At 48.9% G+C, this 14,328-nt stretch overlaps 1 protein-coding gene across 1 annotated transcript in view; it reads right to left on the bottom strand.

Annotated features, from left to right (window-relative positions):
* Positions 1–1,056: 1,056 nt before the first annotated feature.
* PODXL2 (podocalyxin like 2) overlaps positions 1,057–14,328 on the bottom strand; it is a 32,560-nt gene continuing 19,288 nt past the window's right edge. Inside the window, exons 3-8 of the mRNA XM_053954091.1 lie at positions 12,683–13,569; positions 11,601–11,675; positions 8,522–8,678; positions 7,589–7,650; positions 5,749–5,928; positions 1,057–5,414 (exon numbers count right to left, since the gene is read on the bottom strand). Of these exons, the coding sequence (XP_053810066.1) occupies positions 5,205–5,414; positions 5,749–5,928; positions 7,589–7,650; positions 8,522–8,678; positions 11,601–11,675; positions 12,683–13,569 (1,571 nt within the window). The 3' untranslated portion in view covers positions 1,057–5,204. The remainder of the gene's footprint in view (positions 5,415–5,748; positions 5,929–7,588; positions 7,651–8,521; positions 8,679–11,600; positions 11,676–12,682; positions 13,570–14,328) is intronic.

The following is a 14,328-nucleotide window of genomic DNA, read 5'->3' as shown; positions in this document are numbered from 1 at the left end:
GCCGGCCCCGCGCAGCGCCCCCTGCGGCCCGGAGGAATAACTGCCGGCCGCGCTGCGTGCGGACACGCGGGCCGGAGCTCGGGAAAAGGGGAGCTGCCCTGGAAAAACCCGGGGAACCGGGGCTCGGGAAAAGGGGAGCTGCCCTGGAAAAACCCGGGGAACCGGGGCTCGGGAAAAGGGGAGCTGCCCTGGAAAAGCCCGGGGAACCGGGCTGGAACCGGGGCTCGGGAAAAGGGGAACTGTCCTGGACAAAGCAGGGTACTGGGCTGGAACACACCTGAGGGGAGCTGGCCCAGAACATGGCTGGAATGGGGTCTGGCACATGTGGCAGGGCTCTCTCTGGACTACGTGCAGTTGCGACAATAGGGGGTCTCATTAATCCGTTCAAAGGCAGGTGCCAAGAGGGTGGTGCCAGACTCTTTTTGGTGGTGCCCAGTGACAGGACGAGGAGCAAAGGCCATAAACCAGAACACAAGAAGTTCCGCCTCAACATGAGAAAGAATTTCCTTAGGTTGAGGGTGGCAGAGCCCTGGAACAGCTGCCCAGGGAGGGCATGGAGTCTCAGGGGACATTCAAGCATTACCTGGATGTGTTCCTGTGTCACCTGCTCTGGGTGACCCTGCCTTGGCAGCGGGCTGGGCTGGATGATCTCCAGAGGTTCCTTCCAACCCTAATAATTCTGTGATTCTGTAGGGGTCTAGGTCTGGAGCAGGTGTGGGATGGTGGAGAGCTGCATGGGACACACGTGGCACAGGGCACACAGGCAGGGACTCTGCTGTGGACCAGAGGCTTGTGCTAAGCCACTCTAGCAGGAAAGGTGTCCTGGGCTGGTCCTGTGGGTACTGGAGGGGTAGAATACGCCACGGGGGAAGCCTGTTTCCACAGCCTGGGCACCTGGCATGGCTGAGGGCTTCCACAGAAATCTGTGATGGGAGAATTAAGGAGAATACTGTAGGGAAGGGGAGCCAGGCAGAGAAACCCTGGCCAGTACTGCATTACGAGATGCAGCAGACATGAATTCAGGCAGATCTAACCAAGCAAAGCACTGCGCTCAGGTCAGTGTTCAGACACCCTGGAGGTGTATTTTATTGCAAAGAAAACAAAACCACAACCCTGCTATTTCCAGGGCCAGACACAAGTGTTTCTAAGTGTTCTCCGGCAGCAATCCCGAGCAGTGGCCAGGGCTTGCAGTTTGTGTCCAGCAGGAATTAAGGTGTTGAGAACGGCTCAAAGCCTGGCTGTCAGCTTAGATGAGCACATGAGGCTCTCATGAGCCAGCACAGATGAAGGTGCTTGTTGTGTCTGACTGTTGGAGCTGTCCCAAACCTGCTGTGAAGGACAGATGTGCTCCTGCATGGCTGCAAAGGCAGATGGGAACAGACAAGTTGCTGATGGCAGTCGCTGCAGTAGGACCCTGCTGCAATGCTCTACAGTCACGCTGCAATAGTCCTTAGGATAATGTACCTTCATTTCACACCATATCCTCTGCCAGAGGGATCCTTGAAGTGTCTCTTGAACTGTATTCTCAAGCTGCATTACATCCTTCATTATCCAGCACAATTACTGGGTCATTCCTCATTGTTTCTTTCCACCCTACATACCCCAAGGCGGCGTGCAGGATGTAGAGTGCTAGGACATCTTAGACTCCATGTTACAGGCACAGTTCCAGATCTCTGGGTGACACCTTGGAGTATTCTGCAGCTTGGCCGTCCCAGATCACACCTGGCCATGATCCCACAGAGATGGAGGGCCACTCTGCTCTTGGACGTGCATCCAGACGATGCTATCGCCGGTGTTCCCCGAGGCACTGCACTCCTCACACAGCACCTGGTGAAGGTTCCTCACTCTCCCTGAAGAACCACCTCCATTTCAAGGCAGAGTCCCTGCATTCTAGCTGTGGTCCCACGGAGCAGAGGGAGCAAGTGGCAGACAAAGCAGGAAGATGGAGCCGAGACCCTGTGTTGCATCGAGGGCCTCTATACTGGTGACTCCAGGGAATGTCCCATCTCACTACTTTGCAGACAAGGATGTCTTCACACCCTTGACATGCCTGGTGCAAGCCCCTCTGCTCACAGTCGAGTCCTCCAGCCCCTCGTGAATAAAGCAGGTTATCCTTAGGCAAGTCACAGGAAACAAATATCCAAAGCTAAGGGAAAAGTTCTTTTTCTTTTTTTTTTTTTAATTTTTCGTTTCCAACTCCCAACTGCCACCAGGTGTCAGTGCGACCAAACATTAGATGGAATTATGGTAATGTCCAAGAAAGTTTTCCAGGAATTGCTTTGTCTCCTGCATCTGCTCTGTCACCTGGCACACTGCTCTGAGAAGTCCAGCTTTCACAGTTTTTATTAAAAAGAAGTTTAACTACATTAGGGTGATAGAAAAGCTTCCTGTTACAAATGCTAAGACAAAGGTTTTCTTCCTCTTTACATCCTCCGTGTGCAGAGCTGGAAATGCAAGCACTGGACAGAGTAAAGTGGGCTACCAACAGCCCCTCTACAGTGCTCCCCAGCCTGCAGGTCCCCGGAGATGACCCATCTCTGCAGGGCTGGCAGGAGAGGGACAACAGTGCAATCGACTTGACAAGATCAGCCTAGTGCAAAAAAATGATACAGAGAAAAAACAAACTGTAAAAGGATAAAAAGTATCACCAGACTAAAGTGAAATTCTATCAACCAGTAGATTTCTGAAGCTAAACTGGGATCATACAGCCAGGTGCACCCTGTCAGAGACAGCAGAAAAGTGTCCTCAGCCTCACAACAGCCACCCTTAAAGTGTCTCTCAGATTACCTGGATATTCCAGACAGAAAACAGCATCTCTGGAAAATTGTCCAGGCCACGAGAGGCCAGAAGAGCAAATTAGGAGAACTTGCTAGCTGACTATTGAACCTACATAGCTCCCTTGGTTTCTTTAAAGTTTGAAGACTTTACACGAGACTGGGAGGTGCTGAACCCAGCCAGAAGCATTGCTTTATCAGTGCCTTGTTTTTTCTCTGAATTAGGATAGTGGAGAGAAAACAGGGCAGCAAAGTCGCTCTGCAGGGATATGCACCAAGGAAGCGATTTGTGGGCGAAATGATTCACATCTGATTGGTGGCATTGCATTATCTTTTTAACAGCTACTGGGCATTAAAAACATATTTGATGAGGATTATTGGACTTGGAAAGATTTACACGGTGCAGCTGCCTAAAGGCCACAGGCATGCCAGGCCCCATTATGCTAAGTGCTACAAAACCTCAAATTTTAACTCCATGCTTTAATTTACTCACCGTAACAACAATTTGCATTTAATCCTGTGAGCTCCAAAGTGCCTTCAACACAGCCAATGGACCTGTGCAGTTTTACTGCACAGACCCATCAAACTCAGCAGGAGCCACCAGTGAGGGGTGGTCAGAGGGGGCCATGTATGGCTGTCTGCATACTTGGACTGTCCCCCACTACCAACTGCTGGGGCAGGAGAAGGAACTCTGAGCATCTCTGCAATCCTACCAAGGTACAAAGGAGCTGATGATCACTGATTCCTACATAAGACCAGAAAAGATATGGAGGCAGGCTAAAACCACTGAAAATTGGAATCTGGATAGGAAACCAACGGTTATCACCGTTCTTGAATCCCTAATAAACTGGTATCAGAGTGGTCCTACATCGAGGTGATCTGTGATTCAGTTTGCATGCAAAGCGCTACACAAACTGCAACGACAGACTCTTGCACCTTGACTTTAGGCACACCCACCAGGGAGGAACATGCTAAAGGTCTCTATACATACAGTGATAGATTTACAGGCTGCACATCTGGGGCCTCTGTGAACAAAGGGTCCCTTCAAGACTAAGTGTGAAGCTGCATCTCACAGGAAGCAAGCATGCAGATCACCACCACTAGGGAGAGAAGTACTGGTGCCTCTGACTGAAGCAAGTCCCTCAATCCCCAATGACAGAAGAAACAAATGTTCTGGGATTTCAGGCTTGACAGTAGTTTAGGCAGGGCTCAGAGAACAATTACACATATTCACGTGCCTTTAGCACACATCTTCAGGGAGCTGGAGCCTCAAAGTTGCCTGAGGCATGCCTGAGAAACATTCATTGGGGAGCTCTTACATCCGATTCTCATCTCATCAGAACTGGCTCTTCCATTGTTTAAATGCAGTGATTTTAAAGATGTTACCCCGAATTATACCTGTGGGATATTATACACTTCCACCCTTCCCTCAGGGCAAAATGCTGAAATTGAAACAAAAGTATGAGAACATTACTTGTTTCCCTATTTTAAAAGTTTCACACAGTCTTTACATTTACTGCAAAATGACCAACCGAAACCAAATTAACCTGAAAAATAGAACTGGAGTGGAAAAGGCCAGCCAGTTTAAAACTTACACAAGACAAAGGATATTTTCCTGCTGATTTCCCAGGCTATTGTGAAAGAGGCATGTAAACACCATTTTTGAGCAATGTTCCAACCTAAAGCACATTTCCATCTAAAATGCTGCACCATGGCACTGAATTCTCTGCAATCAGTCAAGCAAGGGTAAAGTGCTCAAACTTTGCAAGCTCATCTTGGAGTTGTGGAGCTGAAAAAAGGAGTGGGGCTGTTTGTGGTACCAGAGGTGAAATGAGATGACAGCAGGGAGTGGTGGGAGGGGTGTTTTCCCCAAATGTAAACATCAGCTCTCATACAATTAGTAGCTGAATGCTAGAGCACTAAAAAACCTGTTTTCACATGAGGAATGCAAACTCTGCCCAGGACATCGACAGAATCTTGGCTCCCCTCCATCCAGAATGCACAGGTTTTACTGCACCTGCATGGACTGAATGTGGTCTCAAGGTCAGTATTCGGAAAGTAAATTTACTCCCCAAATCTGGACTCTTGGTGGCAGGCAGCCCCACCAGCTTGTTTCTCCAATCCAGACACTCTCAGCCACTACCACAGAGCTACAGTAAGTGCATTTAAAGGTGATGAAAGCATTGGTGCTACTGATAGGAACACACACACACAGATCTATAAACCCACCCCTCCCACTTCCCTCTGTTCCGTGATCCTCCTGGCTCCAAGCCTCAGATGCAGGCTCAGGACTTCCATAGGGAAAACTTGCCCAAAGACTTGTTCAAAGGTTTTAAGAAGTTCCTGAGAAGCCACCTGATCCCATGGTCCATCGGTCAAGATAGGAGAAAAACAAGTGTGTTTAAGAGGGTGGTTCCCTCCTTTCTTTTTCTAAAGATGCGTGTCTTCCTCAAACACATCCACATCCTCGCTCGCCTGCTTATTGATCAGGACATCCCAGCTGTCAGGGCCATTGATGGTGTTTCCACCGTTCACGCTCGGCTTCTTCTCCTGCATTTCCGACTGGCTGTCGCTGGCCACGTCCAAAGTGGGGTTGTCATGGCAGCCGTTCTCAACAAAGCGCAGCTCCTCGCCGTGCGACTGCCAGGGACGAGAGGACACAAAGGGAGACAAAGGGGGACAGGTCTTAATGCTGCTGAGAAGCACAATCACACCAGGCTATGAGGGTCACCGAGACCTTTGCAGAGTCAGTGGGAAGATGTAGATTCATTCCCAGCCCAACCCTCACAGTGGAAATGAGCTGTCCTAAGCACATTTGCATCTCTCTTACACCTGAATGAACTCCACTGCTGCTCCAGCAGTGTATCCAGCTATGTCCCATAACTGGGGAAAACAATTGCCCTCTTAACTTTCCAATCTCCTCCATCCCAAGGGCTAAGAGTCTGGCCACCTTCTCCACCCATCCAGTGCTCACCATGTTCTTCATCTTGGGCAGGCGCCTCTGCCAGCAGTTGTAGATGAGCCCCAAGACGATGATGATGGCGCAGATGGAGCCGATGATCACCAACACCACAAAGAGCTTCCCATAATCACTGCGCGTCTGGTTAGGGTGCGACTGGCAGCTTGTGGTGGTCGAGTAGTTCTGGATACCAATCTGGAAGGAAGGAAGCAGTACACTAAAAGTCCTGACCTGCAGGCAGATAGAATCCTGTTCAGACTTTCCAGGGTCCAAGTACAAGACCACGAATGTGGACAGAGGAAGTAAAAGCCAGGGTTAGAGACTCAGGTTGTACACTGTCTTACATTACTAGAAGCTCATAACTATACATAACACCATTTTCCATGAAAGCTGACACATCAGCAAATGACAGCAGGCACAATTTTATTTTGCTCACCTGCACAAGGTGTGTACCTTTGTGTATGACAAGGAGGTTTTCATGGGAGAAACTGTCCAAGACTGAGAGTCCCCAAGACAAACTATCAACCACTGATGGGTGCTGAGGCTTTGGTAACTGCTTGGCAGAGAATGTAACCTTAATAAATAGGTTTCCATTAAAGCTCAGATCCTAAGAGGGCATAGTGGTCTTTACAAGGTCTTGATAGTGGAGAGCTGCCAGCTGAGTCTAAAAGCTTAGGGATAGCTCCCTGAGAAACTGGCCCCCTGTGGCTGTCAGCAAACAGCCCAGTGTTGGTCCCAGTGACTTGGCAGATTTGAAACAGGTTATGTATCAATTCAGTACTAAGTATGACGGGTGTACGAGAATATCCTCCATCCTCCTTGCAATCTCATTGCTTGTGCAAGGGCAGCACTTTGAGCAGAGTTTCATTACTGACAGAGTCACAGAGCTAGAGGCATGGGGCAAGGAGGCTCTGGTAGAACTCACATTAACATGGGGCCACAGTTGCAAAGTTAAACCTTGCATCCACATAAGTCCTTCCTTCTGGACAGTTCTAGCTGCTGATACTTCAGTCACACAATTTCTACAGGGTTGGCTTTTTGCACTTTCTCAGGCGTAAGCCAATCAATACACCACTGAGCAGTTAATTTGCTTTGTCTAACTGCACCAGTTTGTTGGGTCAGGGGAAGACCTGAGAGCAGACAGCCAACAAGGCAGTGGCTCAATCCTGCTGCTAAAATCAACAAAATTAATACAGTGGTTGGCACAAAGAACTCAAGCAGAATCAGGTCTTCAGTGCCTACATACCCTGTAGGACAAAGGGGCAAAGCCAGAGATCGTGGGACTGATTTGTCCTCATCTCTATCCTTTTCCAAGCTGCCCAGGGTTAGAAGGGAATATGTGAGGCCTAGAGGCAAATGGCAGAGGAGTCTGGCATCCATTGACCCAGTCCTCTGCCTGCCCTTGTGGAGGCAGTTGTTTAAGGAGTGGAATGCAGACCCTGGAATTGTAGAAGGTGTGTGAATGTGTCAAGAGAAGCCAGTGTATGTAAAACAGCTGGAGGGTGAGCAGGGCCAAATGTGGGGGTCTGCAGCAGCCACGCTGCTTTGGACAATAGTATGGAAGGGGTGACACTGAGAATCCCAACAAAATTAATGTGTGAAAAGCAGTCTCACAACCAAGCCAGAAAAGCAGGGAGGGAACAACCCATAGTTACTCTCTTAAAAGGAGCAGACATTTGATGGTCTGGCTACTACCAGTGAGGGGAGAAGGGAGTTTGCCAAGCATCTGACTCATCTGTTTGCCTGCTGTGGGTTCAGCACTTGGTTAGCCTGAGATATGCTCCCAGTTTTCAAGTTGCTTATTTTAATTGTATAACCAGTCTTAACAAATGGATGCAGGCAGACAGGCTCTTACCTCAGCTAAGCTCCTCTTAACATCCCCCAGTGCCATGAGAACATCTTTTGTAGGGATAACACCTGTAAAGTAGAGGAAGAGATCAGTGCTGCTCTCAGCTCAGGTTAGTCAGATGTATTCATCAGTATAAAATCCCCAACAGGATGAAGGCAGGGAAACACACATTTTTGTTCATTGGTGTTTTATGTCAGGAGGCTGAAAGAACACAGGATCACAGACAAAGGTACCGCCAAATACTCTTTAAAGGAGTAAAAAAATCCAGGGATGAACTAATATCAGAGCACCCTAGGTATCCTGCCCCCCACCACAGAAGCTCTCAGGATCCGTGTCTGCTCTGGGAGTGAGCAGCAGCACTCAGAAAGTTATGGAAACAGGTTCACAGAGGTCATAGAGGCCATCAAGTCAACATTACAAACCTCTGTCAGTAAGTGGGCAGGAAAAGGGCCTCTGTATGAAAACAGGAATAAAGAGATGGTAAAATGTTCCAGTCCAGCCCATGTTCACTGTCAGCTGTTGTTTCTTTGGGGATGAAGGAGGGCACTATGAGGACCATCCTTGCTAGTTCAGACAGGACTTCAGAACTGATAGGTTAGGAAGTGAACCAGGAGCAGGCTGTCATATCCTACCATGGAGGAGAGTACATAAGGAGAAACCTGACAGATGCTCAGGGAAAGGCAATCCAGGGAGGCAGCAAAGTGCAGAAGTGCAAAGTGCAGTGCTTCGTGTAAGCAGTGAGGGACAACCCAGAAGACAGATGTGAAGAAAGATGTTCTCAGTCCCTCTCCATCCCTCAAGTCCAGTGAATACTGAGAACTGGTGGGGTTGAAATGGATTGGAAAGCAAAAGCTCCTTCCAACATGGCTGTGTACCTCCATTTGGGAGCCCCTTAAATACACTCCCCATCACAGGAAGGCTCCTTGTGCCAGCACTTACCCTGTTCCCCTGCCAGCGTCATTAGCAAGTGCTTGTCATTCTCATTGGGTTTGCTCAGAGAGATGAGCCAGCGGTCCTGCAGCCCCTCTGCCTGCCTGGAGAAGGCATCCTCCACCAGTGCCAACAGCTGGGGACCCCTCTCCAACCGAAATTCCTCCTGCCACAGGAAAGGAACCTTGGTGAGTGCATGGTAGGGACAAGGCAGCTGTAGCACTGCAGGGCTGGTACAGCTGAGACCTCACACGTGCCCAAAAGCCAGCAGTGTTAAACCTGGTGCAACGCTCTGCTGCACAGTGCCCCAGGCTGGAGCCACAAACACCCCCTGATGCTCCAACCTTCCTCCTCAGCTCCTGTGGCTGCCATATGCCCCACACCAAGCCCAGCTCTCCTGGCACACAGGGATCCTGAAGCAGCATTATGGTGTAAGGTGAGAAGGAAGCAGTCAGGCTCCTGCCCGCAGCCAGCGCTGGGTCAGCAGGTGCCGCTCAGCCTGACGTGCTCCAGCCATCCCTCAGCAGGCGCCTTTGCTGCTTTCTCACTCCTGTGTTTCTATTCTCATCTCCAGTTGCCATGCCAACCTGAAGGCCACACAGATGATTAATAAAATGGAGAGTTCTTGTTGCCATGGCAATTTGAAGCGCTCAGGGCAGGCACAGGCCTGTGCCAAAAATGGCCTAATTGGACATCAATGACTGGAGCCTGAATCACAAGAGCCTGGCAGTGCCTCCTCTTATGAAATTATGGGTTTTGGTATGGGGAGGCAGGAGGAGCTGTGTGAGGAAGCAGCACTGTGATGCAGCACCATGATGCCCAGCTGCAGCTCCAGCTCATGGTCCCACTGCCAGTCTGAGGCCCTCATTTGGGGGATGCAGAGGAAAGGGGAGCAGCTGAGCCAGGAGCAAGAGGACAGAAGCGAGGTGTTTCTGGTGATGGGGAAAGCAGAGGTTGCAGAGCACTGATCAATTCTCCATGGTGGAGAGGAGGGAGCAGTGAAGGAGCCTGAATGCACCTGTGCCAAGGTGAGGTCACTTCCCAATGCGCAGCCAGGTAGCACTGCTGGGTGAGATCCTGCAGTCCTCACTTGGGCAAACTTTCCAGGTATGTTGAGTGGGAGATTTGCCCAGAGAGAGAATGAAGTGATTCCCTTACCTGGAGCCCACTGGGAAGACAAATAGGCTTCCAGCTTAATACAGAAATACAGACATGATCCCTGCTGCAGGTAAAAGCCTGGTGCCATGAAGTGTATTGAAGCTCAAAGTGCAACCTTCTGGAAGGAGCTAAGCACCCTCCTTGTCCCTCAGCTTTTCAGTGGGACTCAATACCACCAGATCATGGCACCAAAACATTGAAATATGTGAAGAATACCCACTCACACTAATTTAAACTACAGCACTTGCAACACAGGTTCTCCCTCAAAACCCAAACACCAGAGTTCCAATACAGAAACCAAAAAACAAAAGAGACAGGAAGACAGTAGTTGAGATGCCCAAACTGAGCAAATTACCAAGGGTAGGAAACAAATTGCATCAACATCAGTGGAAAGATGAAGAGCTTGATTCCAGCTTCACTCATGCAAAGTAGTAATGGAGGCAGGGAATGATGAGATGCTCATGTTAAATATGTATGTCGACAAATGTCCCTTTGAATAAGGGGTAGTACAGCACAAATCATTCACTGGGAAATATGTTTTGAAACATGAAATCAAGCAGAAAAACAGTTCAGTCCTGCCTATCCCAGGGCACCATCTTCCTCAGCAAGGCAGAACTGAGGATTCAACAGCAAAGACATAATTTGATCAAGAGACATCTGCACATCTGCTTTTCAGTTCTTCCCCTTACAGAGGTTTAAACAACACAAGTGACCACAGAAAGGAACTTACTACATATTACAAAATTAACTAGTATTTAAAGTCCACAGAGATGGTGGAAAGAGGGATGGGGACATGAAGGAAACAGGGCAGAAGAATTCTGGTTTTCAAGGACTCCTTTTCTGCATTACAATTGTGAACTGTAGCAGAGATACATAAAGCCCTCCACACTGATCGGCCTAAATTAGGAGAAAAAAGACTGACTTTTCATCTATTCTTAGAGCAGTCAGCATGCCTTACTGTGTATAGGAATTTCCCCATTTTCCCTGTCCCCAAAAAGATCACCTTCAAAAAAAAAGCGAAGCAAATCAACCAAGAACTCATCAGCAGTGGCAAGAGGTCAGTGCCAGAGAGCAACCCTGCAGTAACAGAACCAGCTGGTTCTGCCCACAGCAGGAGCCCCACAAAGCAGGAGTGCAGATGCACAAGGCCAGAACACAATTCCTCAATGAAACATTTTGGTCTCAGGGTGTCAGGCTTATAATAATTTCTTAGAATTATGAAAGGCACCTTGACCCCAGGCCTTTCACAACTGGTTTTTAAGTACCTGATAAAAGGCCCAGCCGAAGTGAACAAGCCCTTTTATCAGGGATCCACAACAGACTCTGGGCTCATGAATTAACTGCAGCTTTATGAGATGGATGGACAGGCATTGGATTAGCAAAGCATGGCTGGTTAACAGACACAGATAACACACAAGATAATAGGGTTGAGAGAAGAGACCCTTAAGGAAGATTTAGCGATAACTGCTTGATACTTATCCATGCACAGTGTAAATGGGAGTCCCTATTCCTCTGAGCCATCAGAGGATTGTTACTATATGCTGGAAGGAATGGAAGGAAAAGGAAGAGAAGGAAGGAAGGAGAGCTGCATTCAATCCTGTAAGAGGTGCAATGTTAAAAGCTCTCATGTCTCGTGACAATCCAGGTACTGACTGGCACAGACTAGCAGCCAGAAGTTAGGGAAAAATCCAGTATGGAACTGACATGTGCTAGACTTGGAGCAAAATCATCTCTCTCCACCCACTCTTTTTTCCCTTTTGGAGAACAGGAATATTTCTGTCCTCCTCCCCTTCTCTTCACAGCCTCTGTATGTTGACTTTAATGCTTTTAAAATGTTTCGTGGTGAAAGCAAACAGCAAGAGCTGTGCCTGCCTTCACTTTCCTAAACACCATTGCCCCCGTGCCATCAAATCTCTTTGGGCTGACTTACACAGTCAATGTTATCCGACATATTCAGGATGATATAGTTCTTTCCCGCAAGGTTGCTCCAGTCTTTACAGATCACCTGGAGAGACAAGACAAAGACAGCTGGGTTCACGTGTGAATGTAACTCTGCTGCTGAAAGCACAAGGGACGGGAGCAAGTCACTGTGCCATACTCCCAGAAGCACTTCTCAAAGGATGTGGCTGTCCTTTAACTCTCTGTTCTAAGGAGCAATCACCATTTCAGTGCTAACACAAAACAGGGACAAAGTTACTCTGCCAGCTTGCCACAGCTCAGCTTGACCTCCCTCCTCTATCTAGACTCAAGGAAGACACAAGTTCTCAGTGGAAAACTCTCTAGCCTGCAGCCTTATCAGCACTTTACACAAAACCTAACCAGGAGCCTCTGTGGTCCTTAAACAAACTGGTGAGACAGGGCAGCACTTTGCAGGCAGGATAGGATGCACAGAGGAACAAAGTCACTTGCTCAGGCTCCTGAGTACCATGAGGCAGAAAGCAAAATTAAAAGCTTTGCTTCGTACTTTCTCACCAGTCAGCTCCTGCTACATATCTTCTCTTAACCAGCTGCCAGTTTGCTGGATTCAGGAACTGCAGTTCACCCCTCCTCTCTCACAGGCTCTCCTACACCAATATCCTCACAGAACTGTACTCTGCTCCACCTGGTCCCTGCAGGCAGCAGTAGCAAAAACAGCACTTTCTTCTCACTCCCCTTCCAGAAATCCTTGGGGCCATGTTTGTCCTGACACTTCCAATAATGCAGACTGAGGAAACAAGGAGTTTTCTCTGCTGTGCATGCCCCAGAAGAAAGGTGTTCAGCTTCTGTTTATCAGAAGCAGGATTTTGTGCATCTAGGAAGATGTGAGGGGCCAGGACTTTCACCAAAGATGATGGATGGACCCTTAAGAACTGCTGTGAATAACTCTCCCTGAAAATTCAGTTTTGACTGGGTGAACAGAAAAACATACTTCCAGCAGTCAGACTCAGGGACGGGCTTAAACACTCCCCAGGAGTGAAGTACCCAAATATCCCCACTGCAACCTCCCAGCCCAGCCCCTGCTCCCAGTGCAACCTGTGCTGAGTCCCAGGGCAGCTCTGTTGGCAGCATGGCCACGCGGGCATCCCCAGCCTGGGGTGACGAGCTCCTCTCTGCTGCTGCAGTCTCAGTGGCTGACTCGGTGTCATTCCAAAGAGGATCCAGCGCAGGCTCATCAGCTCTGTCCCACAAAGACACAGAAGAGGGCTGCTGCTCACTACCAGGAAGAGTCTGGGTGCCTGGGGAGCTGCTTGTAGGAGAGGGTGTCCCCACAGGTGTTTCCACTGTCTGCTCTGTTTCAGCCAGCATCGTGGGCTCCAGCATCTCCCACCCCACCGTGGGCTCTGACACCTCCTCCCTGGCTGAATGCTCTTCCCCACCAGCCTCCACCGTGGTCTCTGCAAGCTCTGCTCCTGTTGTAGCCACAGTCAGCTCTGAATCTGTTCCCCCAACAGCCCAAGTGTCTCCAGTTGTCACCTCAAAGAGTTCTTCCGAATCAATGGGAGATCTTGCAGCAACAGTAGTAGAAAAAGTAGAGGGCACAGGTAGAAGACCTGGTCCCATGCTGCTCCCAAGGTCTAAGCCTGGAGAAACAGAGTCCTCTTCTTGCCCTCCTAAGGCTGCATCAGTCACAACACCTGGCCTGGCAGAGGCTGTGGAAAACAGAAGGGAGAAGGAGTCCTCTTGGTCCACTGTTTCAGAAGATGTAACCTCTGGTCCAGAAGTCTGGAGACTCTCCATTCCTCCTCTTGAGTGGTCAATAGGGAGCAGCCCCTCCTCTTCCTCTAGTGTGGAGAAAGGCGTGTGTAAGTCAGGCTCCACAAATTCTGCTGGTGGCTGGACAGTGGCCATTTCCCAGTTGTCTACTTGTGTCCCATTTCGTTTCAGCAATGCCTTCTGAGATGAAGCAGGAAAGGTATAATCTAAAAAGAGATCCAAAAGACTTCATGTTACGTCTGAACTAAGAACTCTGAGAGGCAGAGAATATCCCATTACGTGTCCAGCCACAGGTGGGGGTCAAATGGCAGAGACCCTCCAAGAGCAGGTAGCCTGCCACAGCAAAGAACCATCCCATCCAATATGTGCACTTCTTCATCTACCCATCCCATCAAACCCATATTCCCAAGGGATTATTTCCATATTTTTCTCTCCACATTAGTCTGTCCATAGGCACTTTCACAGACAGTAATACATAACAGTTTTGACACCTGGCATCTTTAATTTGAGGTTATAAGTGTTAGGAATCAGCTAGAACCCAGAGATTCATTTCAGATGAGATTGAGAAAGATCTGGGATGGTAGCAGCAGTCAGCCACGAGCTAAATGGGAAATACTACAGAAGAGAAACTAAAGCACAGAAAACCAAATCCTCCTTCCTGGCACAGCCAAGTAATACCACCAAACCCTGAATCAATCGGAGCATATTTGAAATGCAGAATTTTAGTTTGTACAGCACTTCAGAGCAGAAAATTCATCCCACAAACATCTGCATTAGTTTTGCTTTGCTACAGCAGCTGAATCTAACTCCCCTCCCTCCAGCTACAGCCTCTGCTGCTCTGTGGCTCTGACCACGAATGGGAAGTGTTGTTGCTAGACAAACAGATGCTGAAGGAGATGCAGCTCACAAATCTAAGGTCAGAGCAGGCTGGGGTTTCTTCTGAAAGCTAACAAGGAGCTGGGGAC

The sequence above is a fragment of the Vidua chalybeata genome, chromosome 12 (assembly GCF_026979565.1).
Source record: "Vidua chalybeata isolate OUT-0048 chromosome 12, bVidCha1 merged haplotype, whole genome shotgun sequence".
Lineage (NCBI taxonomy): Eukaryota > Metazoa > Chordata > Aves > Passeriformes > Viduidae > Vidua > Vidua chalybeata.
The sequence above is the reverse complement of the archived record's forward strand: the minus strand, read 5'-3'. Positions and strand labels throughout refer to the sequence as shown.